General features: G+C 50.6%; 7 protein-coding genes across 7 annotated transcripts; 3 read left to right on the top strand and 4 right to left on the bottom strand.

The window, feature by feature from the left end:
- Positions 1 to 13,078: 13,078 nt before the first annotated feature.
- Positions 13,079 to 13,911, bottom strand: CLAFUR5_12540 (uncharacterized protein; the record flags this gene model as incomplete). The annotated part of the gene is made up of 2 exons (XM_047911688.1): positions 13,079 to 13,332; positions 13,458 to 13,911. The coding sequence occupies 2 exons, from the start codon at positions 13,909 to 13,911 to the stop codon at positions 13,079 to 13,081; spliced, it is 708 nt and encodes a 235-aa protein (XP_047768301.1).
- Positions 13,912 to 14,367: 456 nt separating this feature from the next.
- On the top strand, positions 14,368 to 15,840 carry CLAFUR5_12539 (uncharacterized protein; the record flags this gene model as incomplete). Its single annotated transcript, XM_047911687.1, has 2 exons — positions 14,368 to 14,382; positions 14,896 to 15,840. The coding sequence occupies 2 exons, from the start codon at positions 14,368 to 14,370 to the stop codon at positions 15,838 to 15,840; spliced, it is 960 nt and encodes a 319-aa protein (XP_047767947.1).
- Positions 15,841 to 17,233: 1,393 nt separating this feature from the next.
- Positions 17,234 to 18,541, top strand: CLAFUR5_12538 (uncharacterized protein; the record flags this gene model as incomplete). Its single annotated transcript, XM_047911686.1, has 2 exons — positions 17,234 to 17,431; positions 17,528 to 18,541. 2 exons carry the CDS (start codon positions 17,234 to 17,236, stop codon positions 18,539 to 18,541), a joined length of 1,212 nt encoding a protein of 403 aa, XP_047767948.1.
- Positions 18,542 to 18,811: 270 nt separating this feature from the next.
- On the bottom strand, positions 18,812 to 19,959 carry CLAFUR5_12537 (uncharacterized protein; the record flags this gene model as incomplete). Its single annotated transcript, XM_047911685.1, has 4 exons — positions 18,812 to 18,961; positions 19,018 to 19,237; positions 19,293 to 19,605; positions 19,665 to 19,959. The coding sequence occupies 4 exons, from the start codon at positions 19,957 to 19,959 to the stop codon at positions 18,812 to 18,814; spliced, it is 978 nt and encodes a 325-aa protein (XP_047767953.1).
- A 1,479-nt stretch (positions 19,960 to 21,438) lies between these two features.
- On the top strand, positions 21,439 to 21,856 carry CLAFUR5_12536 (uncharacterized protein; the record flags this gene model as incomplete). The annotated part of the gene is made up of 2 exons (XM_047911684.1): positions 21,439 to 21,487; positions 21,552 to 21,856. 2 exons carry the CDS (start codon positions 21,439 to 21,441, stop codon positions 21,854 to 21,856), a joined length of 354 nt encoding a protein of 117 aa, XP_047767954.1.
- A 169-nt stretch (positions 21,857 to 22,025) lies between these two features.
- Positions 22,026 to 23,036, bottom strand: CLAFUR5_12535 (Atrochrysone carboxyl ACP thioesterase; the record flags this gene model as incomplete). The annotated part of the gene is made up of 1 exon (XM_047911683.1): positions 22,026 to 23,036. One exon carries the CDS (start codon positions 23,034 to 23,036, stop codon positions 22,026 to 22,028), a length of 1,011 nt encoding a protein of 336 aa, XP_047767951.1.
- Positions 23,037 to 23,596: 560 nt separating this feature from the next.
- Positions 23,597 to 26,290, bottom strand: CLAFUR5_12534 (uncharacterized protein; the record flags this gene model as incomplete). Its single annotated transcript, XM_047911682.1, has 3 exons — positions 23,597 to 24,732; positions 24,781 to 24,960; positions 25,012 to 26,290. 3 exons carry the CDS (start codon positions 26,288 to 26,290, stop codon positions 23,597 to 23,599), a joined length of 2,595 nt encoding a protein of 864 aa, XP_047767952.1.
- Positions 26,291 to 26,891: the final 601 nt, after the last annotated feature.

Genomic DNA, 26,891 nt, shown 5'->3' with positions numbered 1-26,891 from the left:
ATCTTGATGCCGTCTGCGGTAATGATCAAACCAAGGAACTTGACTTCGGTCTTCTCAAACTCGCACTTGTCGATGTCGAGCTGCAAGCCGGCGTCTGCGAGCTTCTGAAGGACCTTACAGACGTGCTCGCGGTGCTCCTCCTTGGTCTCGCTGTAGACTAGGATGTCGTCGATGTAGGCAGTGCAGAACTGATCGAGGAACTCCTGAAGGATGTCGTTAATGAAGTTCTGGAAGGTACTAGGCCCGTTACAAACGCCGAAGGGCATAACGAGCGACTCGAACAGCCCGTAGCGAGTACGGAAGGCTGTGAGATACTCGTGTCCTTCTGCCATTCGTAACTTGTTGAACGCAGCGATGACATCGAGCTTGGTGAAGTACTTGGCCTTAGAGAGGCGCTCGAGCGTCTCCTGAATCAACGGTATTGGGTAGCGGTTCTTCTTTGTAACAGCGTTCAAGCCTCGGTAGTCTACGCAGAAGCGTAGACCACCGCCGGGCTTCTTGACGAACATGACGGGACTGCCAGCGCTGGAACGGCTCGCTCGAATGAACCCCTTCTTTAGGTTCTCTTCGAGGTATCTCTTGAGGACGATAAGCTCTTCTCGGGACATGGAATATAACGGTCCGAACGGTGTCTCTGCACCTTCTTCTAGCTCAATCTTGTGGTCGTGAGGGCGATGAGGAGGCAGCTCGTCTGCGGCTTTAGCATCGAATACGTGGAGGATGTGGTGTGCCCAAGGAGGGACCTTCGTAGCAGGGTCGGTAGGTGTACGCTTCTTGTCGAGCTTCTCGAGGGCGATGTCGATATCGCGGAGAGAGGCGGCGAAGACTTGAGCTTTGGGCTGCTTAGCAGCAGTGGTGAAGGCAGCGGCGTTCACCTGGAAGATCTTGGTATACTCAGGACCGCGCTGAGGCGGCGGAGAAGGCGGAGGTGCCGGAGGAACTTCTGGAGGGAAGCTGACAGTAAGGGAAGTCCAGTCGATGATAGGTCGGTGTCGTCTGAACCAGGGGAGGCCGAGGATAAACTTCTAATGCGGTAGGGACGTAAGGAAGCTGGTGATCGACATACGCTTGCCTCCGAGGGTGATTGACGTGTGTACAACATGAGTAATCTTACCAGTGGTAGTCTCCGTGCCGTCAAAGAGTTCAAGGGTGCGAGGGTACTTCAGTTCCTGGGGTTCGAGGTTGAGAGAGGTCGCGAGTTTATAGTCCATAAAAGACTCGCCTAGTGCGCCAGTGTCCATGAGAGTGAGATTGGAAGAAGAGAGTTTCTTTGAGCCGATATTTACATTCGTGACGAACGGTTTGCAAGCGTGGTCCTTGCCCGTCTCGTCGTACAGGTCTAGCTGTGCTGTATTGATCCTCAACTTCTTTCCTCTCTTCACTTTCGGTAAACGTTGTTCTTGGTCTTCATCGCGTCGATGAGGAAGACCTAGGCTTTTTCCTGCTCAGCGGGAGCAGCAGGAGCAGGCTCGATAGCGCCGACAGCGCCGCGAACCGGGTTGCGGGCGTTACGGGCAGCGAGCTGCGGACAGTTGGCTGCGATGTGGCCTGGACCGCCGCAGTAGGTGCAGAGTCCGGCCTGGCGACGGCGAAGCTTCTCTTCGGGAGTGAGCTTACCGTTGACGAGGCCCTGGACTCGAGGGACGGCGGCACCAGCGCTGAGATCCATAGCGTCACCTACAGAGACGGGAGGGAGAGCCGTAGGAGCGGCGGCGCCTAGTGGAGCAGCGAAGTGGCTTCCGGGACCACGAGGCTGACGACCTTGAGAACGGGAAGCGAGGAGAGAGGCGGTGTGTTTCATGTTGGAGTCGAGGCGCTGGCAGGTCTCGACGAGCTCACGGAAGCTCATAGCACCGACGTCCTTGTCCTCGAGGGCTCGAAGAAGCTCTGCTGACAAACCACGGCGGAGAGTGCTCTTCTTGGTCTCTTCGTTGTAGCCGGTGAACCCGATGTCGCGGTTGAAGGCCGCGAGGTACTCGGCGAAGCTCTTGTTCTTCTGGAGGAGGTTGTGGATGGCGTTCTGGGCGGTGGCTCTACGGTCTGGATCACCAAAGGCAGCACGGAGGTCCTGCATCAAGGTGAGGACGTCCGGGCAGCCGATAGTCTGCGTGGCGTTGTCGATGTAGTGTTGTACCTGAGCCGCGGCGTCTCCCCGAAGGAGGGAGAAGACGTACGTGACTTTGTCCTTCTCTTGCGGAAAGTGGTCGGCATTAGCCAACAGCTTGATGGTGAGCTGTGTCTCAAATGCCTCAAACTTGCTCTTGTTGCCGTCGAACTCGTCTGGGTCGTTGACCTTCTTGGAGAAGTGCTGGCGGCGGTTGTCGTCGGCGTGCGGGGCGAGGTTCTAGAAGGTGTTCACAATACCTTGAAGGTATGTTGCTTGGTTGTTTGCTTGCTCGACCTGCTGGGCGGTCTCGCGGAAAGAGGAGACGGTGCGGTTGATGAGAGCGTAGGCGGTGTCGGGGTTGGCGTTTGCCCAGGCACCGAAGGCAGCGGCGTTCGAGAAGGGGATGTCAGTCCACTCACTGAAGTGGAATGGAGTGTCTTGGTTGTCGAGGTTGACACCTCTATCGGTGGCGTGGTCACCTATGAGGATGACTCGAGTGGTTGACGGTTTGTTGGTCTTTTGTGATGTCAGGGCGAGAGCCTGGCCTGTGAGATGCAAGGGTGAAAGCGAGAATGCAGGTGCGAAGTGCAGATGCAAAAGGGTATGGTATGATTGCTACACAAAACAAAAGACGAAGAAAGCAAGAGAGGCCTGGGGAAGGCCAGATATTTATACGCGACCCTCGCGAGTGCGTGTCCCCGCATCAACAGGGCTAACCCGTGCGAAGCCGCGCTCAGCAGCTTTGCTCAAAACCTTATTCCAACCTGCCCTACGTTCCGAGTCTTCCACGTGCTTCTTCCAGGGTCCAGCGCAGTCGCGGGTGCTCGCGGGAGTGCCGTGAGTCACACAGTCACGAGCCGAAGTGAATCTGTCAAGGTTTGGTAGAGGGGTGAATTTGGAGGGCTGGGTCCCGTAGTGAATGTTGCGGGGCATGTGATTCTTGGTGCTCACACACCAAGCTGGACTGTCACTTCTTGACGACTTCTGAGCACTCTGAGGCTCTTCTGTCCCCACCTTCTGTACACTCTGTGGGGAGACCATGACAGTTACGCTATAGTATCTTAGTACTAATACTATCCTTACGACCGACTTTCCTCGCTTTCTAGTAGACAGCCATTCTCTCCACTATCAACCTCGCGTTCGGTTCACCTCCTATCGATCTAATCGCGTACGACCGAATACATCCTATTACCTAAGGGTAGCTAACCTGTCCCTTAACTTATAAAAATAGAGAACGAGACTGGGTTTATAAGAAAGAGAGCAGCACCTCTTCTAATAAGAGAGAACTACAAAACATGGTTCAAGCTAATAAGAATACACCTAGTATTAAAGCAGGTTGACTAGGTCCTCGAGGACATTATTACGGACATTTCCGCTACAACCCTAGCGACACCCTTTATATTATCGGAGTCATCCCTTCCGTTAGATCAAGCGATAAGAAAGGCATCGTATAGACGGCACAATGTAACGGCCCTATATAAGATATACATCTATCTGTTAATAGATGACTAAGAGATGACATACGAGATCCGGTATATAAAGGAGTTATAGGAATAGGCTAAAGTCAAATACAAGAGAAGACTTCTCGCTACTAGAAGAAGTTTGCTTTAGCAATACACCAATTTCGTGATGACAGAGGACTAGTTAATAGATGACGCCTAGTAGGAGCTTAGCTCAATTATAAGGAGGGCTGTTTTAATCTCGCCTTAGTTCTAAGACAGTAAGACTAAGGACAGAAAGATCTAGTAACTCTTAGCAGCTCTACTAGACTCATTTAGCTCAATTCGCGATATAATTGATGCCTAGGTGAATCTCTTACTATAAGACATTCTTATAATCCTTAGGGAGAAGCAAGAATCAATGATTTATTAAGGGACAGCTATGTTCGCTAAGAAGGGTTTCTAGGGCAAGCTCACGTACTATCTCTACAATAGTGACCATTTTATAAGCAAGTGCCTATACCTTTCTATAGCTTAGTAGGCTGTTAGGAACAAGGACAAACTAGCTAGGATTACCTACCCTACTAAGAGACAACCGTCACTACCTCGTAGGAGGTTATTATTACTAAACCTTCGTAATGTCCTTAAGGTAATAACGGACCTTACAAAGTAGATGAAGGAGAGCCGCAAGCCAAAGGCCTCCTCTAGTAAGCCTATAAGGGCCTATACGACCTAGGAAGACGCATCAGACTCTAAGATACTATTAGAAGATAATGATGTTGATAAGGTTGCCTATTCTACTATAGAAGCTAAAGGCAAGTACTCCTCGTCCGAGTAGTTGCTTAACTCTTGTGCATCATTATATATGACTGACCAAGATTCACTATTTAGGACACTAAAGCCTCTTTAAAAGAGGAAGTAGATCAAGGTTAGGGGTGGCTATCTATAAGCTACATATATAGGAAGTGTAGTAATAGGTGGTCCTTCTAGAAAGTAAATTGTCTTAGAAAATGTCCTGTTTGTTCCTAGCCTTAGAGTTAGTCTTGTTTCGTAGAATTAGTTTAGCTAACAGTTTGCTATCTAACCACCCAGTTTCACCCTAAAATCCTTGTCTAGTAAACCCGTTGTCTAGACCAAACTTCGAGGAGGAGTACTGTTTATCTACTCGATCTCGGAAATTCTTAAGCTATAGTATACTAGTATACTCTCTTAAGAACGTAACGGTACCGCTATAGCTAACACTAAGTCTAAAGATCAGTAGGAGCTATAGTATAGAAGATGTACACACCTTAGCAAGGGACTACTAAGAGACCTATATAGAGTCACTAACAAGAAAGATCCCATTCCTGTTCCTTCTAAACACTAGAATTACAAGGTCTGCTCCCTTATAAACATAAGGAAGTTTAAAGGACCTACTATAGAGAGGAAAGGGGAGAGGCTAGCCCTCATCTCTATTGACATCTGTGGGCCTTTTTAGGGCGTAGTCTCTAGGCTAGGATACAAATATTGGCTTGAGATTGTAGACAACTTCTCTAGGAAGAAGTGGGTAATCCCTTTAAAGGCTAGGAGCGACGCTCCTACAGCCCTACGGGATTAGAAGGTCTAGGTAAAACGGTAGTCAAGGTGCTTTCTGTCTACGATCCGTAGTAATAGTGCAAAGGAAATTCTCGCCTTGCTAAAAGAGTAGGAGAAGGAGTTTGGCACTTAGATAGACATAACTAATACCTACAACTCTCTTTAGAATAGACCTATAGAAAGGTTAATTTAAGCCTCTAAGAACGCAGTCCGGGCTATGCTTAAAGACTCTAGTATGCTAGTTGAGTTCTAGCTAGAAGCTTTATAAGCATAGACTATAATTAGAAACAGACTGCCTAATAGTCCGATCATTGATAGTATTGCTCTTTTACTAGAACAAGCCTTTACTAGCCAAGTACCGTTAGTCGACCATTTCCGCGTCTAGGGATGCAAAGCTATAGTCTATATAGACCTAAGAGCCTAACCTTAAGGCTTAAGGAGAGACAAGTTGATAAACCGAGGAAAAGAAGCCGTGTTTATAGGCTACTTAGAAAACACTACAAAATAATAGCTGTTCTAGGATCCCGACATAAAAGCTATAAAAGCGTATAGTCACGTCGACTAGTTTAAGAATAAGAAGGGGGGAGATATAGATCTTAGTATCACCTTTACTAACCAGCCGAGTCGAGCGCTATAGCGCAATCCTGTTAGGAGGAAGCCCTTTAGGGCGAAATTTTCCGATAGGGGATTATTAGAAACACCGTTACGAAGGCTAGGAGAAAATATTAAGGCGGTTTTAACACTATCGAAGGCCGATAACGGTGGATCTATACAGAACCTACCTGAGTTATTAATACTATAGCAACCGCTATCTATACAACTTCCCCCTCCCCTAAAGGACATTAGGGAATACTAGAAGTTTAGAGATTAGGGTACTCTAATAAAAGAAAAAGAAGATGTCGTTCAGTTCGACCTATCTAAACACCTAGCGCTACCTCGGGTTATAGGTAACAAGAGGTTAAGGGGGGACGGAGATAATAACTCTAAAGAGCATAAGAATAAACACTATAAGGCTCTTATCGCCTAGATGTTCTATCTAGACCCTATAATAAGCTAGGTAGAGGAGATTCTAAACGACGTGGAAGAATGTACATTTGCTACTATTGGGCAGGCTATAGCCTATTAGTAGGAAGTGCCAATCCCAAAGTCCTATAAGGCAGCCGTAGGAGACCCCGAATAGGGACATATATAGAGAGAGGCAATCGAGAACGAACTTATTGCCTTAGCAAGTAACAACACCTAGGAAGCAGTTGTACCGCTAAAGGGTGCGAATCTAATTACTTCTAGGTGGGTCTTTAATATAAAAAGAATGATTAGTGGAGCTATTAAGAAGTTTAAGGCAAGACTAGTTATAAGAGGGTTTTCATAGATATAGGGTTGACTTCGAAGAGACCTTTGTACCTACTATTAGACATAATACTCTCCGAGTATTCATAGCAGTAGTGTGTAAGAGAGATCTCGAGATACACCTAGTAGATGTGAATAATGCTTTTACCTAAAGTAGCCTCCTTAAAGACATCTATATAATCCTACCCCTAGGAGTTAAAGCACCTCTAAACATAGTGTTTAAGGTCCTACGAAGCCTTTTTAGGCTTAAGCAAGCAGCTAGAGACTAGAATAAGCTCTATATTGCGAAGCTAGAGAAGATTAGATTTACCTAGTCCTAGGTAGATCTATGCCTACTTGTCTATACGGATAGAGACCTTATAGTCTTTACCTATATAGATAATATACCTATTGTAGCTCCAAAGCTATCAGATGTTTAGTGGTTTAAGGCTAAGCTTAGAAAAGTGTTTAAGATTAAAGATCTTAGTGAACCTACGAAGATCCTTAGAATAAGGATTATAAGAGACAGGTCCTAAGGTACTTTAAAGCTTGATTAAGGACACTATGTCTACGCTAACTTAGCCAAGATGAACATGGCTAGAGAGAAGGCTACGCCAACCTACTTACCTATAGAGAGCTACGAGCACTTAGTGCCTACGGCACCTATAGATAAGAGGTGCAACAAACAGGATTACCAGAGCTATAATAGTACCTAGATGTGGCCAATGACAATGACAAGGCCAGACTTAGCATTCCCCCTTAGAAGAATTAGCTTATATGTTGCTAATCCCTCGTAGTAGTATATAAAGGCTTTAAAGAAGCTCTCCCGATACCTACGGTCGTACCTAGACCTAGGTCTTATATATAGAAAGGGAGGGGGCAATCTCTAGGGATACTCGGACTCTAACTACGCTATAGACAAAGTGGATAGAGTCTCAATTCTAGGATACGTGTGGTTCCTTTATAGATCACCTATGTCCTAGATAAGTAGGAAGCAGAAGTCTATTATAACATTAATAATAGAAGCTAAGTTTATAGCTATAAACGTAGCCGCAAAGTAGTCACAATTTCTTGCTACTATCCTTAGGGAAATGGGGTGCCTAGAACTAGTAGGAAAGAGCTCTTTCTAGCCGAGTGTAAGGGCAAGTAAGGGCACTATTAACGAGCTAAGGCTAGTCAAGCTTATAGGTGACAACTAAGCCGCTTTAATACTTGTTAAAGATGCCTATATATATAAAAGGTCAAAGCATATTGATATTGTATATAACTATGTTAGACATCTCTAGTAGTAGAAGAAGATTGTAGTAGACTACTGCTATATAAAGGACATAGCTACTAATAGGTTAACAAAGCCCCTTAATAGCCAGTAGTTCTAAAACTTTATAAGGTAGCTCTAGCTTACGTAAAGGGATTGTAGGAGACTATATAGCCTAAGTAGGAGTGTTGAGAACATATAGGCCGTAGGACAAGCATGTAGGTGTAGGTGTGTTATATAACTAGATCACGTAACTAGGGTTTACTAGCCTATAGGCTAGCAAACATCCGGACACCTAGTATCTACCTATACTAACACCGGCGATACTGTATGTAGATACACGCTATGCTATTAGGTCCTTCTTCGTCTTTCGTATAATCCGCCGTCTTCTACTACTACGTACCTATACTAACACCGGCGATACTATATATAGATACACGCTATCCTATTAGGTCCTTCTTCGTCTTTCGTATGATCCGCCGTCTTCTACTACTACGTAACTCGTACCTGTTTAACATTAACTAAGAATCACTAGAAACTAGGAGACTATATCAAATTTAAGACTAGTCTAATTAAGAGGTAACAATCAAGCTACCCTTACCCTAGTAAAAGATATATATATTTATGACAAGTCGAAGCACATTAATATTGCCTATAACGCTATTAGGAAACTTTAGTAGAGGAGGCTTATTGCTATTAAGTACACCCTAACCTCTAAGATAGTTATAGACGGGTTTATAAAACTAAAGACTAGTCTATACTTCTAGAGGTTTATAAGCTAGCTAAACCTGTTATAACAAGGTCTAAGTACTATTGATAGGAAGTGAGCAGACTATAACCTCCTATACGAGATGAGTAGGAGTATTAAGATGTAGTATCCTAAAGGGAGTCAATAATTAGGAAGTAATCTAGTAGCCTAAGGCATCTACGATAACTCAGCTTGTAGGGAGATACCTTCTCTCCCCTTTAGCTTAGATAGACATCTAACATAATCAACATATTGGTTCCTAATATATTGCTATATACTCGTGCTATTAGTTAGTTAAAGATTGATCTCTTACTCTACTCCGCTACTATCTACCTGTACCTATTTAACAGGTTCTTCTATTATATTATATACTATATAGTCTAGTAGATCGTTCTTAGGGTCTAGTGTTCGAGTGCCTTAAGTATACTAAGGAGCTACGCGATTATATTTTTATATACTCGGGCTAGGTGTTCGTCTTCGTCTAGTATTGCCTAGGCTTCTTTATATAATTCTGTCTACGCGGAGGGGCCGGGGGCGGCTAGGGTTTGTTATGCTTTTCCTAGGCCCTTAGCTTGTTATCGTTAGCCGTTGTCTTACTGTTGCTAGGTTAGTTATTAGCTAAGCTGTTAATAGGTTAGTTGCTACTAGCTAGGTTCCTATGTCGCTTCCCCGTTTATAGAGATTTAGGTGTCCCTCGCGAGCTGCCTAATGCTCGCGAGTTAGGCCTAGGATCTAGTCTCTATGTCGCTACACTTTAGCTACGGCTAAGGTTAGAAGTTGCCTAAATAGACAATTTACCTCCGCGGCTCCGCAATTTTAGGGACCTATCGGATAGGAGGTAGATTCCTGTTTTCTAGTCGCTTTCCGTAGTAATTACGTAGCCGCTAGTATAGGCGCGCTACTCTTGTTCTCGTTAGGTGATAGCCTTAATAGGCGCTTTCAAATAGTGCGTCGTACGAGGTCCTTATAAGGAAGGTTTCTTGATCGAGGGTAGCTACTATATACTTGATCAGCCCTACGACTATATAGCGGACGATATAGACATACTATAAAGGTGTATAAGGGCGTAAAATGAAGCGACGAGTCGACTCTATAATATAGGACAACGTGTATATACCTCACTGTCGTGGTGTTACTGCTTTCCTAAGGCGATGTTTTTCGCCTAAACTCTAGCATACTACGGCGGCTGTCGCTATGCCAAGCTTATAAGCCCGCTACGGAAAGTCTTAAAACAGCTGCACAATGTTACTATCTACAACGTATGTTTTCATATATTTCTTTTTCCTAATGTCTAAAGTAGCATTATCGGTAGAGTCTACAAAAAGAATCGTGTTAATCGGTGCAGTATTCATATTATTGTCGCAATTGGTGTAAAAAATCCTGCCAGCCCGAGCTACTAAGCTTCGTAGGCGAAGCTCAAAAGCTGGGCTGGCCGGGAACTTTGCAGTCGACCTAAAAACATTATAACCACTGTACCGATTGACGCGATTCTTTTTTTGTGATATACCGACAGGCCTGGTTCGATAGTTAGGAAAGTATATATAACAAAGAAATGGGCGTGAGTGTGTGCTGTTAAGGGTGCAACATTGGAACCTTTCCCCGGCGCTAGTCTCGGCTGCTTCCGAGTATCGGTCCGACTGCGATGCTACGGCCAGCTGTGCTTCGAGTATAGCCCTCAAAAACCACCTCCAGCTGGCAGCGACAGTGAGGTGCATCCACAACACCATTAAAAATACACTATATACGCCTTCTATATATCTCGACAATGCTTAACAACCTCCTACAAACCGCTTGTTTATATATGTTGTGGTTGTGATATACGAAGCCCAAACTTTTTCGATATCGTCCTAAGCGCATGTCGCCCACATAATCTTCCGCAGTGCCCGAGTTAGTCGCCAAAGTCACTATCCTCATTATTAGAGTTAGCAATATCACCGTTCTCTTTGCCGGTAAGGTACAACGACAACGCCTTCAACACCACCTTACGAACACTACGTTGTGGTATCACCTCTACTAGGTGTTCCTCGGTCTCGTTCTTCACTATATAAAGGTCCCAATAGTCCTCTACGAGCTTGTCGCGAGCCTTACGGAGTACAAGGTCTATATCTACCTCACGACGGCGTAACTAGTTACAGAAGTATGTGACCTACGAGCGGTCCTTCAATAGAGCCTTGAACAACGGCGGTGTAGGTGAAGAGCGATCTACTATAACCGGCGGTGTAGGAGCTTATGGTAGATGTTGCTACTGATATAGCGGTAGATAGAACGGCGGCGGTGGATACGTATATAGATACGGCGGCTGTTGATACACTAGTTGCTGCTGAACAACACTAACAGGTGTTGATGAAGGGGTAGGTGTATCCGGTGTTGCCTTCTTGCTTCGAAACCTCGTAGCGACCTTGTGCATCTTCCTTACCTTCTCGGCAATAGTAGTAGGTAGTCCTTCCTTAAGAAGGGCGATAGCATTAGGCTTGCTAGCGTACTTGTCGATAAGGGCATACCACTCATTTATGTGACTGCCGAGAATATCGTAGTGTTCACCGTCTTCTACAAGGCAGCCAACATGACCCTAACCGCTGAACTTGACGTTGTTGCACTGCCTGTCAGAACACTTATATAAGCCTACGATATCACGATCGTCTTCCACCTTCGTAGAGAGCTTCTCAACAATAGCTATATTGGCCCTAGTAAGAGCTTTCTTGCTTAGACGCTTCGGGTCTACTGCTTGAGGTGAAGACGGCTCGTCGAATGTCTCCTTACTTCGCATAGGCGGTGATGAGGACAGGACCTCAGTGGCTATGTTGTGCCACTTCTCCGTGATGTGAATAGTTAGTATATGCTTCTTATCATACAGTCGTAGCAGTGGCAATAGATTGAACTACTAGTTAGTGATATCACTTAACTAGAAGTGGTCCTCTTGCTAAGGGCGCCCGTGCTTTTGAGACAATAGCTTGCCAACACGTTGCTATAGGAAGAAGTGCATACCCTTCTTGGTTACATACTTCTCGACGAGCTTCTCGTTATCTTCGAAGAGCTTCATTATTAGTGTAGATTCACCGGTCTATACGCGTGTTGTAGTAGGCAGTGACTTGTCTAAGAAGCTAAGCGCCGTAGTGATGCGAATAGGCTCTGTAGCAGAGCTTAGAGCCGGTGTCGAGGTGGCTGTCGAAGCCACCGGAGTAGCTTGCAAATCGGCGACTTTCGTCGACGGCTGTTGTGACTGCGTTTCTCGCTCGATTTGGTCCATTCTTTTTTGAGGTTGTTCTTCTGATGGCGTAGATGAATCCTGTGTCTTCCTGGGTTTTTTTGACCGTGTGGGTGGCTGCTTTCCTTGTGTCGAAGGTGTTGGCCGTTTACGCTGTTGCGCCGGCTGCTTTCCGCCGATCTTGAGCGTCACTCGCGGCTGCTGAGGAGTTTGCTGAGGAGCCTGCTGAGCAGCCTGCTGAGGAGCCTCAGCAGTGTCGCCCTTCTTAGCACTGCTAACAACGGTGTAGGGTATATTGGAAGGGCCTTTTTAGGCGCAGATCTGGCCTTCTTCGATACCTGCTGCCCACCGGTGTGAGGTGTCTGTCGCTGCTGCTGCTCTTGAGCCTGCAATTGAGACTCTAGCGCATCTTCCTCAGCAGCCTGGCTACGAGTCCTCATGTTCTGAACCAGCCCTATACACCCTCGATTCAAATCGTCTTCAGTACTGTCACTGGTGATATTGCTGCTGATATATTGAGGCTCTGACTGTGTCGTCCACCGCCTGCTATCGCGTTGCAATGCGTCTTCCACGGGATCATAACTTTGAGGATATTCTGGCAAATCCTGCTCTTCAGACTCGTATTCCGTCTCTTCATCCAAGAACTGCTCGTCCCACTCTTTCTGTGTATCAACAGGTGTATCAATCGGTGGCGCAGGCGGCAGCGAGAAGTCCAATAGGCGTTGTGTCTGTATGGTGGGTGTAGCGACAGGTGAATGACCTGGTGGAAGTGGAAGTGGTGACGAGGAGACGCGGGCTTGCACTTTAGCGGGTTACGCAACTTGCGACAGTGGTGAATACGACGGCCTGACTGGATCAATAGATACAACAACTTCAGGCGCATCAGATGAACACTCAATGAACATGATAGGACTGCTGTATATAGAGAAACAAGGTGGTGGTGGTGTATTGCTATGGAATCTTGAAGTTTGGTGACCCCGGGCCAAATTCGTCCAGACCCTTTTGCGGGCTTGAATAGTATAGTGAGCTCCATCTGGCTCCTCGGAGTGGCCGACACACCGTTTCGAGTATGTGACGCTGTACCTGCAGCTCGCATCGGACTCAGCTTCGTCCTCGCCAAGGCGTCAGGCCTCCTGCCACCGTCAGCACAGGAGATGGCGATGCATGCGATCAAGTAAGAGATGGATGTTTCAAGTGCTATGCGCCTCGCGTGCAGTTCGTAGGCATGTGCCCCAAAGCCACGCTCTCTCCATGCGGTCCATGCATTCCACCATTGCCGATATTGTTCCCTGCCTCTGAACGTCCCGAAGCACGATCCTTGTAGGGAAGCAGCCCAGAAACACTGCTTCCACCCATGCTCTCTGCTCTACTGTATTGCTCGCTGCACTGTCACCCGCCGCTGATAACGAAGAAGATCATGGGCTCACTTCATACTTACCACGCCATCGCCATTCTCATCCGCCACTATCTCCGCCAAATGAGTCTTGATGTCGTCTACCCACGCCTTGAACTTCTGGTCTTTGGATGTGCTTAGCTCAATACCAACTGCGGTCTTTACATCGATCCTGACCAACTGCGTCTCTTCACCGTCAGGCACGATCTTGATGATCTCCAGGATATCTGTGATTTTGCTCTGCATGCGTGCGTTGTAAAGCGTCCGTACAAGTGGCAGAAGGTCTTACGAGCAGAAGTGTGTTAGCTGCGATCGAGATTTGTGCGTTGGTGACATGGTAGGTGTGGGTCATTTTGAGACATCTCGCTCACGCCCTGGTTATGGCATCTACAGGTATTGAGAGACATACCTGAAGCAATTTCTGGCGCCTCATCTGGATAGTATCGCGATACTCTGATAGTCAAGCAAGAAAGTGCGGTTACTTGCGTGAGCATGTTTGCCGAAAAGCGGAGTACATCACGCTCGCAGTCAAGCGCGTCAAGTGTGACGGATCTGAGACAGCGCGCTGAGCGGCTGACATGCGCTAGGAAGACCGTCAACGCTCTTGTTGACACGAAGAGAAAGGTATTGTTGCCATAGAGGATTGCCGCCGCTTCTTGCTGCACTTGGCGGTTCGTGGCGATGATGTTCGTGGTCTGGTGGCTGGGGTCTTCGTTCGGGAAGACGAGCTTGCATGGCCGCGGCCTGGTGATCCCCTCGTGTGTCACTCTGATGGTGGTGGATGAGGAGAGGAGGAGGCTGTAGATGTGGTTACGAAGCTCGGGCGGGATGGCGAGGAGGCGGCAGGGCTTGGAGAGCGACATGCTGTCTGGACTGCTATCTGTTTGAGTCGATGAGTGGTATGGAGGAAAGAGTGGTGTGTAGGAACGAAGCTCGCGTAGGATTGATGATCGAGGTGAAGTTGGAATTGTGTTCGACGTTAAAGCTTGGCTTCACATGGTGGCAAGGATGGCGGCTACGGGCCGGAAGCTGTTGTTCCATGTCACAACGGTCGCTCGCTGGCGAGGGCGCGGTCAACTCCCGAAATGGCTCTGCTCTCCCTGCTACACGATCACGCCCCGTCGAACCTGAAGAAAACAGCGATGTCCGAGCCGCGCGTGCGCGGGCTCACTGAGGACTCATTCACAGGTTGATCTGTGCTCATGGCTTAGGTGGCAAAGCCGAGAGGCGACTATTTAGACTGCTGGAACAGGACTGATTCAGCTCCACCTCGAACAACGACCACCACAACCACCCAACAAACTGCAGATACAACAGTCATGCAACGCGCTGAGGTACACAACGGCATGGTGACTGTGAGCTTCGGCAACGGGGAGCGAGTAGCGTTCTTGCAAGCAGACGACTCCGGCCAGGCAGGACGATCTGCGCCTCAAGACGATACGGAGATGAGGGACGCCGAGATGAATGAGTACGGAAGCGACGAGGGTGATGACAGTGTCCACCACGACAACCACGACGATGCAGATGAGGCCGGGGAGATGGACGAGAATGAGAACGAGGACCAGGACGATTCAGAGGAGCAGCAGTTGGCGCCGTCAACTTCACAAAGCGACGCGGAGGCGGTCGATAACCACCTCAGCGATAACCAGCTCAGCGAGGACGAAGAAGACGAAGGCGACGATGCAGACGAGGCCAACGAGGACGACATTTCATTTCCACCAACACAGGTACGCGACAAAGAGATGGTATCGTGCGAGCGCTTCGCGAACTTTCTGCACACCACTACCAGTTGCCTAGGCATTACGTGGTGTTTTCTTTAAGCATAGCTAACATGTTCGCGTCGATAGTCTGGTGGTGCTTCCACTACTGCGTCCCAGCAGCCTGCCTACATCCAACTACCACCACTACCCACCGATCTCAAGATCCCCGAGCCCACCAAGCACAAGGGTGAATCCGCACATCGCTGGAAAAATCTTTCGAACTTCGAGCACATCGACAGCGTCCAACTGCTCTCCGGTGCACTCCACCCCAATGGTCTCTGTGGCACTTTGATGTTGGACCGACTCGTCAAGCAGTTCACCCACAGTCAGCTCGAGGACAGAATTAACGAGCTGTACGCACTTGTGGATGGCGAGAAGAAGAAGAAGCCCCTTTCGAGCTCAGCAATAACCAAGCGCTGGACTGTGCTACTTAAGGAGAGGTATCCTGACCAGACCGAGTACAACAACAAGAAGCAGGAGATCAAAGACTTTCGAAAGACCATCCGCGTGGCGCCGCGCTTTTCTGTTACGACACCCTCTCCAGCTACTACTCCAAGCTCCATTACCTCTGCTCCAGCCACTCCAGGCGAGAGCCCTGCCACTTGCGAAGACCATATCATGGAGGATCAGGAAGATGAGAGCATCGACATCGTGTCAGAGTCCGGCGGCCAGATCACGGCGGTTAAGGAGGGAAATGAGCCGGACAGTCCAGCCCAAGCTCAACAGATCGATGTCATCCAGGCTGACAACAACGTCAAAATCGTTCGCGCCGCCAGTACCAACAACGCCACCCTCACCACCAACACCACCACCAACACCATCAACGCCACCAATACCGCCAACTCACTACCACAGGGACAACCTTCAATCAGCATCGCTGCCAATCTGTCGGCCGCCAGGAAAGCCAGAATCATTTTCCTTGAGGGCAGGATCGCGAGAAAGTCTGCTAGGATAGCAACAGACATTGCCAGTATCTCAAGCGATAATGCAGAGGCGGCCGAACTGAGGCAGCTGGAGAGGAAGAGCTCATGATTGGCTTCCCAATCTCGACCAACAGCGGATGATTCCTCACACGACTACAAGATATTGACAGGGCGTTATTAAGTTTTGCAAAAGTCCCAAGACTTGGGCTGGACGACACGCTGGTGGCCTGGAAACCATCATCAGGAGACCCGCAACTCATGACGCCAGGCGAAAGGACAGCATACGCTAGTAGCTAATAGATAGAAGATACAAACAGGTGTAGTCTCTGGCAGAGATGAGGATGACATGTCCCGTCAGACTCTGTTCAGCATGGGACTTGCCTGAAGTGATTGCAAGACCCGCCCCGGAGACTGTTCTGCTAGTGTTGGCACAATTAGACACATTGTCGTCGATGTCTCGAGCACATTCGCGAGACTTTGAGCACGTGGATAAGCTAGGAACGAATGGCTAGTGACGTGATCGTGAGATTACTGTAAGACGTGAACAACTATCTCAAAAGGCTCGGGCATGTTGTTCCTGTGTGCCAAATTGCTAGAACATCATTGGATCAGAGGGCTGTCTGACCGCAGCCGATGAGTTCAAGAGGGTAGTAGGTGTTGAGATTTTCTGCGATGCCGTTTAGCGCTAGATAACCTAACGGTCAATATCCATCTTGCGTGGTCTGCGACGTACTCCGATGAGTACATAACAAGTCTCGAGTTCATGGCTCCAGAGAGTGATCTGCTGATGGTCTAGATGAGGTCGGGCGGCCTGCGTAAGCCCGTACGGCCCGTAAACCTCTACCGTCGAGGCAATACGTGAGCCCACGCCTGATCGCTGCATCAACTTGACCACAACAGCATCATTGCGATGCCTCTAAACATTGAGATGCAACGTCTCTCTGTTGTGACAAAATGTCGACCTTGTAAGCAAGACGCGGCTGCTACCTTCATAGAGGAGATGATATCAGGGGACTGGTGATTTCTACATATGAGACATCGAACCGAGTCATAAAGGACCAAACTGGGGTGCGGATGCTATGTCGTTGATTGGTGGTCAATCCGAGGCAAGAAGCGCGAACGTCAAGTGCCGTTTTGCCTGCCTTGGGCATTGCATGGGCAATTGGCACAGTTGTCAAGAGGACGAAACAGGTTGGCAGGAGATGATTACTTATGGCCGGCCACGAACAGTGCTTGGTACCTGCGATCAATGCGTGCACGAACTGCTAAGCAACAGCTGTCGTCCAACGATGACGCGACGCTTTCATTCACCGATCGCCGCCTTCGACTTCTGCTTACTTGGCATCCGTGTGCCGCGTAGTATCTGTACCGCGCTCCAAGAAGCATAATACAATCATCGTCACGTCACGGATCGCCTCTCGACATCCGCGATCATATCTCAGGACAGCGCAAGCCCAGATGAGATAACAGAAGTGGTTGATCTGACTCTGGTCGCGAATGAGATGGTGATCGAGGGGCAACGCGAGGATTTGGGGGAGATTGACTACGCTGAGGACTCTGATGACGAGCGCTCCTCAGACTCGGCAGCAAACGTGATATTTTCTGGAAGCGCTTCGAAGGTGGATGTGATCGACCTCTGCAACGACGAGGATGACGAAGACGACGAAGACGACGAGGGGGAGTCAATGCAGCACAGGAACGTACTGACGCTTTGTATCACTGTTCTTCGCACAGCCAACCATTAGATCAAATCTGTTGGTTTCCAAAACTATAACTAACGACCTTACGTCTGACAGCATCAGAGCTCCCTTCCCGGCGAAGGTGAAGCAGAGGATGGCATGCCGGCGAACGCCAGCAAACGACTGCCCCATCTCCCTGCCAATCTGTCCGTACCTGATGCCACCTCACACAAAGGATCCGACTTCGCTTGGGATAACGAACACCTCGAGCATTTCGCAAGCCTTAGCGTCTTCGAGCTGCTCTCAGGCAAGGTCCACCCCGATGACCTCTGCGGAACCCTGATGCTTCGCATCGCTCCTCACGTCGTCCACAATGAGCTCTGGAGAAGATTCAACGCGCTGTATGAGCGCCTCAACCTCCGAACCATCTCGACCCACGCCGTCAGCAAGCGCTGGCAGAAGGCGCTGGAGTTCCTTCACCCCGACAAAGCCGAATACGACGCCAAATGCAAGGAGATCCGGGACGCACGGACAAAGTTGCGCGCCCATGGATTCAAAGCGCAAGACAAGCCTCCCAGTGGCGGTTGTAACGATGGTCGCCGCAGTCGCCAGCAAGAGGAGCGGGCTAAGAACAAGGCTCGAGAAAAGACTGTGCCACCAACGGCAAGTGGTGTTTCGAAGGCAACAACTACTTCCTCGAAGCAGTCTGCCTCCTCGAAAACCCTTCCATCGGCAAGTCCGGAGGTTGGCAATGCCTCCACTGCCGCTCGTGATCTTCAGCCTCCTACGAAGAGGGCGAAGACACAGAAAGCTCCAGAAGCCCAACTGGCCGGAGGAGACGTCGAGACGAGAACTACTTCACCAACACAGCCTCGCAGTACCGCCCATCGCCTTCAGTTGCCAGGCTCTCAGGCGACACCCATGGCTTTCACCATCCCTGGTCTACAGGGAGCAAACAAGCAGAATGATCCAGAAGTCCAAAAGCTCAATGACGACGAAGAATTGCCGCAGTACCAGCCCAAGAACACACCAGACTTGTCAGCCAGGGATCAAGCCAGGATCGCTGTCCTGCAAGCTGAGATCTTCGAGAGGATGGAAGAAGTTGGGAGGCTGCAGGCGGGGTCAGCCTAGCTGAATTGCGAGGAGGCGAATGAGGCTATGATACCAGCGAAAGCACACAATGTGCTTACTTGATGCACGGATGGGGATCGAAGAGGTGCTGCGTTTTCAATTGTTCCAGACGTCTTGTCCGGGCTGAAGACATATGCTCAGGACACTGGAGCTTCCGGCGAGCAAGCATGCGTCGAGGTAGTAGAGGCGACTTTATGGCGTGTTGGCTACTAGGTCCACACTCATTGACTACCATGAGAAACTTCGTCAGCGCCGCCTCCTGGCTCCAGATCAATGGTCACCCGTAATCTTGTACCCCTTCTCAGTCATCTTCGTAATCCACTCATGGTTTCTATCAATCACCTCCCATCCCTCCGCCGGTGTATGGCGCTGCACCGCATCGTCAGGCTTCAGGTAGTGCTTTGCTGCATACAACATGTCCTGCACGCCGACGCGTCAACACCATCCTCAGAAGGACTACAACAAGCTCGACTTACCTCGAAAGGAATTATCCTCCGTGACAACATCTCCTCAAGGTCATCCCAGCGTACACATCTCTTCTGAGTGTGGAAATCCGGGTAGAAGACTTCCTGGCCCTCTTGCCAGACCATGCTGTTCAGATGCATGGAGGGTCTGCAGTGCAGTTCTTGGCGGATGATCTCAAGACAATGCCCCCAGTGGGTCCAGTGGATGGCGTTCAGGGTCTCGTCATCCTTGCTACAGATTGTGTTAGCAAGTAGGTTGGCCTCAAGACAGCTGTGAGGTGCCATACTGATAATGCGGGAAATTGTGATATGCGTTCCTACGGAGCACATCCAGACAGTGCATTACATGAGGACCATTCAGGTGCATGAGGAACTTGTCAGGTTCGTCGGGCCATCGTACAACGGGCTCGATCGGCTTTCCCATCTTGATGAGTTCCTCCTCCGTCACGAGCATATATTTCGGATGACTGAGTTTATGCCATGCATCGTCTACGGCAGGTGATGGGTCTTGGCGGTATGGATTGCTCCCATTGGACCAGAGCTCCTCGCCAGTTAAGACCTGGTCGACGTGAAGTTGGTCGAAGTCTCGATATAGGGGAGCTGTTTCATGATCAGCGATTCGCACGATACAAGGGCGTGGTAGTGATGCTGCAACTTACAATACACATCTGCCATTTCGAGACGTTTGTTCCATGACGGATGTACGTAGTAGGCTCGAGTGGCGAGGAAGATGGCCACAAAGAATAGTGAGTCCAGCCATAGCCGCCGCCAGAAAGGCCTTGGGCGGGAACGGGGCCGATAGTGTTGGAGGTGGCTGTCGCGGTCCTCGACGTCTGTGTCAGTGTCTGAGACCAGACTCTGTTTGCTCTGGTGCTTTTCGGGCTCAGACATGTCGTGGTGATGTGCACAGCGTCCAGAGGGAGAGGTAATGTTTAACGCAGGTGCTGTGATCATGCAAGTGTTTGCTCGTCGAAAGTGCGCTGCGGTCTGTCAGTCGGTGGTCCAGCAAAGGGTATGTGCAACCCACTTGTTGTCACAAAAGCTCTCAGGCCTCCCACGCGGCTATTGCTGAGTCTGTCGGCAGTTGACAATGTCCAACCTCCTAGAGCTATGATGCTTACCCATATACACTAGCTCCTCAAGCTCCAGCATCTGATAAGCCTGGTAGATCCCCGAGCTGCGCTTAAATCGACCTCCCTTGTCCATCGACTCGTTGTAGAGATTGGTCTGGCGGAGGAGTCAGTGACCCTATGTGGCACCACGTCTGCCATGGGCCTTTTGACAACTCATGTGTGGGGGCAAAGTTCGGCGCTGGACGGTAGCGAAGCCATCGCTCGATCCACGGCGGTGAGCTCAATCCTCTTTATCAGAGTTCGGATCGAGCCATACTTGTGACCAGAGCTTCCCAACGCCAGAGAGGACGTGTTCCCACCGCTTCGTATGATCGGGACCGACCATGTTTCGAGAATGCAATATGTCGTCGACCGACCACGTGGAGGTCGTGTCGTTGTATCCTGCCAAAGTTAAACGGATTACGAGTTCGCGATCACCTGTTCGACGTTTGTAACGTTGGGCGCTGGAAATTGTGTCGTGGGTCTTGTGGGCTGATACCAGCCGCAGCAGCAAGATGAGGCTGGATGCGCAGTCGCAGGACACACAGATTGGTGCATGAGTAGTTCTAACTTGGAAGTCAAGAACCCCCCGGCGAAGTCACAGATTGAGTTTGTGGCCCTCGTTCTGGCCCAGATAAATCAGCGGTAGACCAACGCTAAAGTACAATCTTCGGGCCTGAGCTCAGCTCGGACATATCAGATGATCATATCTAATCAGACCAACACATCACACCATCTTTGTGATCGATGCGGCCGTAGTAGCACAGTTGCACTGCGTTCGCTCTCTCCCTGGGACGTTGTGTTTTGTACACTCTTCCACCGGCTATTGCAAACCTCTACATGTAGCCTTACCTTTCGCGAAATGGCATGCAATAGACTAGCTGGAGCTCTAAAGCCAGGAGGCAGCTACGAGCGTTCATGTGGGCTCCAGATGGCGTGCAATGCCTTGATCTGGGGTATCGTCGATGAATCAGATTTGCCGCAGACATGGGAACAGCTGCTCAGTGCTAGACAGGTGGAATTCCGCAGCCAGTGGGCAGTTGCGAGGGTCCGAATAGGCTCAACATGGCAAAGTTTGTTCACGATTCCAGGTAGTGTCGATGCAGCTGCCCATGACACCGACGGCGAAGTATGTCCACGATTCCATGCAGTATCGGTGAAGCTGCCCATGGCGCGAGCTGCGAGGTTTGTCGACGACTTCAGGGAGTGTCAGTGGAGCTACTCATGGCACCGTCTGGCTTGTAGGATATAAAAGAGATGGTTTTCTTCTAGCGTCGATCAGGTTCTTGCCACATCCTTCTTTGAAGCATATATCAATACAATGCACGCCCACAAACTGCTCTTGACCACGATTGCCTTCGCAGCTTGCGGTAAGAGATCTGCAGCTACATCGGATGAAGGCAAGCATTCACTAAAAGTCCGTCTCGCATGTAGATGCCGCAGTCATCTTCGGCCAGCAGCTAGAGGGAGTGTTACCGCGTGTTGCAAACCCCGTCTACAACGCCCCCTACGACAGCAACTACGGCATAGCAGGTGACGGCTTAAAGGAAGCCGAGAAGGACAAGCGTACTGCAAACCCCGTCTACAACGCCCCCTACGACAGCAACTACGGCATAGCAGGTGACGGCTTAAAGGAAGCCGAGAAGGACAAGCGTACTGCAAACCCCGTCTACAACGCCCCCTACGACAGCAACTACGGCATAGCAGGTGACGGCTTAAAGGAAGCCGAGAAGAACTAGAAATCGTGGTCTTGTTGTGTGTGGGGGGGGGGGGGGGTATTTCATACCGTTCATCAAGCTTCCCTCTCAGAATTCCTGCCAGGATCAGCCAATGTATCATCCACAGCAACTCTCCATCAAAACCCTCCCTCCCTCCCTCCCTCCCTCCCCACCTCCCTCCCCACCTCCCTCACAACGCCGCCTTCTCCCCCAACGTCCACCTCCCACCATCAACCTGCTTCACCTTCCTCTCCCCCTCCAACTTCCTCAAAACCTGCTTAACCCCCCCCTCCGCCGGCGCCCACAAATGCTCTGGGTAGTTCTTATAAACCACCTCCACAACCTCCCCACTCATCCACCCCTCCTCTCCCCCCGGCGGCGTTCCCCTCAAAACCTCCAACACCTCCACCTCCCGCTGCTTCCGATGCGCAATATACTCCATAATCTTCGCCTTCCCATCTTCAATGACAGCGCCGTGGGCGGAATACGCCCTCCCCGCAAATTCCTCCTTCATCCGCTCCAAGCTGTCGATGTACACGGCCAAATCCTCAAAAACAGCAGTCCCATGTCCCAGGACATTGTCACCCGTAAACATCGCCCCTTCCTCCTCGAGGATAAACGCCATATGATCCAGCGTATGGCCCGGTGAATGGAACGCCCTCATCCTCGCGCCCTCAGTGTCAAAAACGTGGCCGTCATCATAATTCGTCCACTCCCCCTTCCGCATGGGATGGAGTTGGTTCTTCCATACCTTCACATCTGCATCAGAACCCAGGCCCAGAACCTGCGCCACCCCACCGACATGGTCGGGATGCCAATGCGTCAAGATCACATCACTGATGGATGCCTTCTCGTCTTGCAGTGTACTTTTGAGGGAGGCGAGCCAGGCGTCTTTCCCCTCGCCAGTATCCAGCAGCAATCGCTTCGGGCCGGTGCCGATGAGGTATGTATTCGTGCCCTGGAGCGTAAACTTGCTCGGATTATGGCCTAGGATCCTGATAACTCTTGGACTCAACCGTTCCACCTCCGGCAATTTCGGCAGTTGGTCCATCTTCACCGCGTAAAATCTGACTCCAAATCCACTGATCGCTGGGGTCCTAAGGTGCTGGGCCCCGATGCAAGATCGAGATCTGGCAGCGTTTGAGGTCAATGGGGGTCGTGATATGGAGCTTCGCTGAGTAAGGCCAATGCGAGAGAACATATGCTGAGTGATCTATGATAGACTCTCGAGGAAGGCGAGAGAGCGGATGTTGATGTTTCTTTCAATCAAGCATCGAACTTGGTGAGCACATCATCAGAGGTGAAGTCGGCCTCCGGCACCAGCTGCCGAGCTCAGCCGAGGCGAAGGGCTCACAAATCAAAGGCAGACAGTCACGAAGGATCTGATAGATCGAGAGGATCCAAGTCACATTGATCCAGTGACCATCACACACATTCGCGTACAACAGAGCTCCACACACTCGCATGCTCATTCATTGACTCGGTCTGAGCCGTTGAAAGCTCAACTCGCAGCACAATCCAGCCAAGGTTGAAGGAACGCCCATCGCTCCATGTTACGCCCCCCCCCCATCCCTTCCCGTCCACGCCATATTCCATGCGTCCATACCATCATTATGATGCCCGCCTCTATTTGACTTGGACCGAAAGTATTTCTGAATCTGTTTCTACACGCTGATTTCGAACTCTGCTGGAGGGGTGAAAGTGCTAGCAGCACTTCTCACGCATACTCTTGCGAGCATGCACTGATGTAGTAGGTATGCTTCACCTATTGTAGGTACCCAGCCTAGCAAGAATGTCCTGCATGTTTGGCGGAGGTTGGCCTGGTGGAGCGCCAGCAGCTGCAGGTGCCTGCGGTGGTGCTTGTTGGGGAGGATATCCCGGCTGCTGAGGTTGACCACCGTATTGCTGCGGTGGCATCGGTGGGTAGCCAGCAGGTGGTGCGCCATACGATGGTGTGCGACCATGCTGCGATGCATGAGATGGTGGCTGATTCAATGTCGACAGCAAACTCTGCAAGTTGTTCGGATCTCCTTGAAAGTTCGGAGCGTTGTGCTGCGGAGGACCAGGTGGCATGCCATATGGAGTAGGAGGTTGACCATAGCCTGGCGGATAGCCGGCCGGTGGTGGGAATGGTGGAGGTTGCTGCTGATAGCCATACTGCGGCATCGGTGGTTGTGGAGTAGGAGCACCATACTGAGGCGGGTAGTTGCCATAGCTCGGAACAGTACCCTGAAGTTGCTTCTCTCTGAGTACGAGCTCAGTGCAAATGCCTGGGTCCAGGTTGTCGTACTCTTCAAACTGCACATCGCGAGAGCCGGCCTTGCGCTTGAAGATGGTCAAGCCGATCTTTGCAGAGTTCTGATTCTGACGGCGGAGCTTAGACACCGCCAGAACGCCCTCCATGATCTGACGTCTGACCACTGCCTCCTCGCTCAGACGTGGTGACAGTATCAATACATCCACGCGAACACCTTTGCTTGTGAACGCTTTCTCGACCCAAGATAGGAAGTCGCGCTCCAGCTGGTCGAGTGCGATGATCTGCACGTCTGGCACATCGCGAGGTTCGCGGCGTGGTAGAGGCAGATCGTCCTCGGGCGTGCGACGTGGACTGCTGCCGCGGTATCTGTCTCTGCCATAACCTGGCGACCTCGATCTTGACCTCCTATCTCGATATCTGTCTTCGTATCGGTCGCGGTACCCACGTGGTGGTGGTGATGGTGATCGGCCATAGTTGGCTCTGTATCCTCCTCGATCTCGGCCGTTGTCTCGTCCGTGGTCTCGTCCGTTGCGATTACGATCGTTGCGGCCGCGGTTGTTGTGGTCGGGAGAGCGAGATCGGCGACCATTGTTCTGCTGCTGTTTGTTGCCATTCTTTTGAGGCTTGCTGACCTCAAGATCTAAATCATGTTAGCCAGGTGTGCGCTAGTCCTTCGAAGTCGACTTACGAATGCGCTTGTCTCTGATCTGTCTGCCTTGCTCTTCGTGGAGTGCGCGCTGGCAGTCTTCGGTACGCAGGAACTGCACAAAGCCATAGGCTTGCTTGATGGAGATCTGAGCGAGATCGCCGTAGGTGTGGAAGACGTGGAAGATGTCGCGCTTCGTTACCTTCTCCGAGCTGAGATTGCCTGAGCACTCTGTCAGAAGCTGTGAGATGTTGTGTTCAGGGCCCAACCTACCGACGAACAGGCGCGAGCCATTCGGAAACTGGTCCCAGCGTGCCTCATTCACGTATCTTCTCTCTTCTTCCATGAAGTGATCGTACTTGCGCTGGATGTCTTGTGTCCATGGCTGATCGTCTGATGTGAGTGTCTGGCCAGCATTGACCTTGAACTCTCGTCTGCTCTCGACTGACGTGCCGCTCGTGGTGTACTGCTGTTGCGCAGGTGGGAAGGTCTGGGTCGATGGCGTAACGATGCCGTTGCTTGGAGGCTGACCATTCGGATAGTTCTGAGCGTTCACGGCAGGCTGCTGGATCGTAGCTCCTGGCGTAGACTGTGCGAAAGCGGCATTACTCTGGTCGGCATTATCGGAGCTGTTGTTATGGGCATGCGACTGGACGGCTGGGTTGGCGGCATGAGGGTGATAGTCTCGAATGTGTTGGGAGTGGACATAGTTTGGGTTCATGAGCGGCGCGTCTTGGGGTGGAGGACGAGCGGGGAGGCCGCTGGGTGGTGCACCAAGACCTGGTGCTGACAGAGACGACGAAGCCTCGGTGCCGGTGACTGGCGGCTGGGCTTGGGCATGGGATGAAGACAGTATGGCAGCTAGGCCTTCGGCACTGGGCGCAACATTTGCCGCATTAGAGGGAGCGGAAGGGTTTTGCGATAACGTGTCCAGGAGTGCTTGAACGTCAACAGTGCCTGGGATGGGCGTGGGCCGCGGTTCTGGGTTGACCGCATCTGACTGGACTGGGACATCGTCTGCGGTGGGTGCAGACGCAACAGCGGAAACGGTCTGATGTGGTGAAGCTTGGGGTGCTTCCACAGACGTGGCATCGGGCGCGGCTTCTGCCTGGAGGTGGGAGTCTGCATCATTAGAGATGCCATTGAGAAGCGATGAGAATTGTTTGTCATCGTCATTGGTTGGTGACTGGTCGCTATGTGAAGCAGTACTCGCATCAAGTGGTCCAGAAGGTTGAACGCCGTCAATTTGCTTCGCTGCATCGATTGCGTCGCCACCGGTCGAGAAGGGTGAAGCATGATCGGTGGCCTCGTTCTGCTGTTCATTCGGATCGCGCCAGGCATCGGCGCGAAGGGTGGTGTCGCGCATGGCCGGATCGTTCATGTGAGCTTCAGTCTGGTTGAAGCCGACGTCCATCATGTTCTCCAGCACTGGTATGTTGGTCGGGTGTGGGAACTGCAGTGGCTTTGGTGAGGTTGGAGATAACAAGGCCTCACTTCTGAGATATGGTTCGTCGGGTGGCTCTGAGCGTCGAGCGGATTCATTCATCGGCATCGATCAGCAGCGCATTATCAGCGCGAGGGTAACGACAGTGGGGATCAGGCGGAGAGCTCGTGCATAGCAAGAGGAGAAGACCAAGAGGGTGGGCGACTGCGGAGAGTTAGGTGGGTATGATGGCGGATGTGGTGCCGCGCTGCTGCAGCTGCCGGTCGACGACTGATGGCAAACACAAGGGAGAGGAGCAATCCTGTTCCAGTGTGATTGTGTGTGAATTTGCCACGGAACTACTGCTGCTGCCGCTGCCGTTGATATCGCCACGCCGCTGTCGCCTGAACACACACAACGCGCAGAAATTTACCTTGAAGAGATTCTCCAGCCAGGGCGGCTGGCGCGTCTGCTGGGATAGCAGAAAAGAAGGCGGCTGATTGAGCTGGGCGTGGACGACCGGGGCCAGGTCTATGTAGGCGAGATATCACTGCTGAGGGACTTTGTTGATGGCGGATTTGGTGTCTGGATGTGGAAGAAGAGGGGGAGGGTGAGGATGATGCGCGAGTGCAGTCATCGTGGATCATGGATGGACGACTTTGCACTTGGCCACATGCACACTTCGGGCTAGCTCCCGCCTTCCCGTGGAGAGTGGAGCATCCTGAAACAG

This window comes from Fulvia fulva, chromosome 11 (genome assembly GCF_020509005.1).
Source record: "Fulvia fulva chromosome 11, complete sequence".
NCBI lineage: Eukaryota > Fungi > Ascomycota > Dothideomycetes > Mycosphaerellales > Mycosphaerellaceae > Fulvia > Fulvia fulva.
Note: the sequence above shows the minus strand (reverse complement) of the source record. Positions and strands in the feature narration are given on the sequence as shown.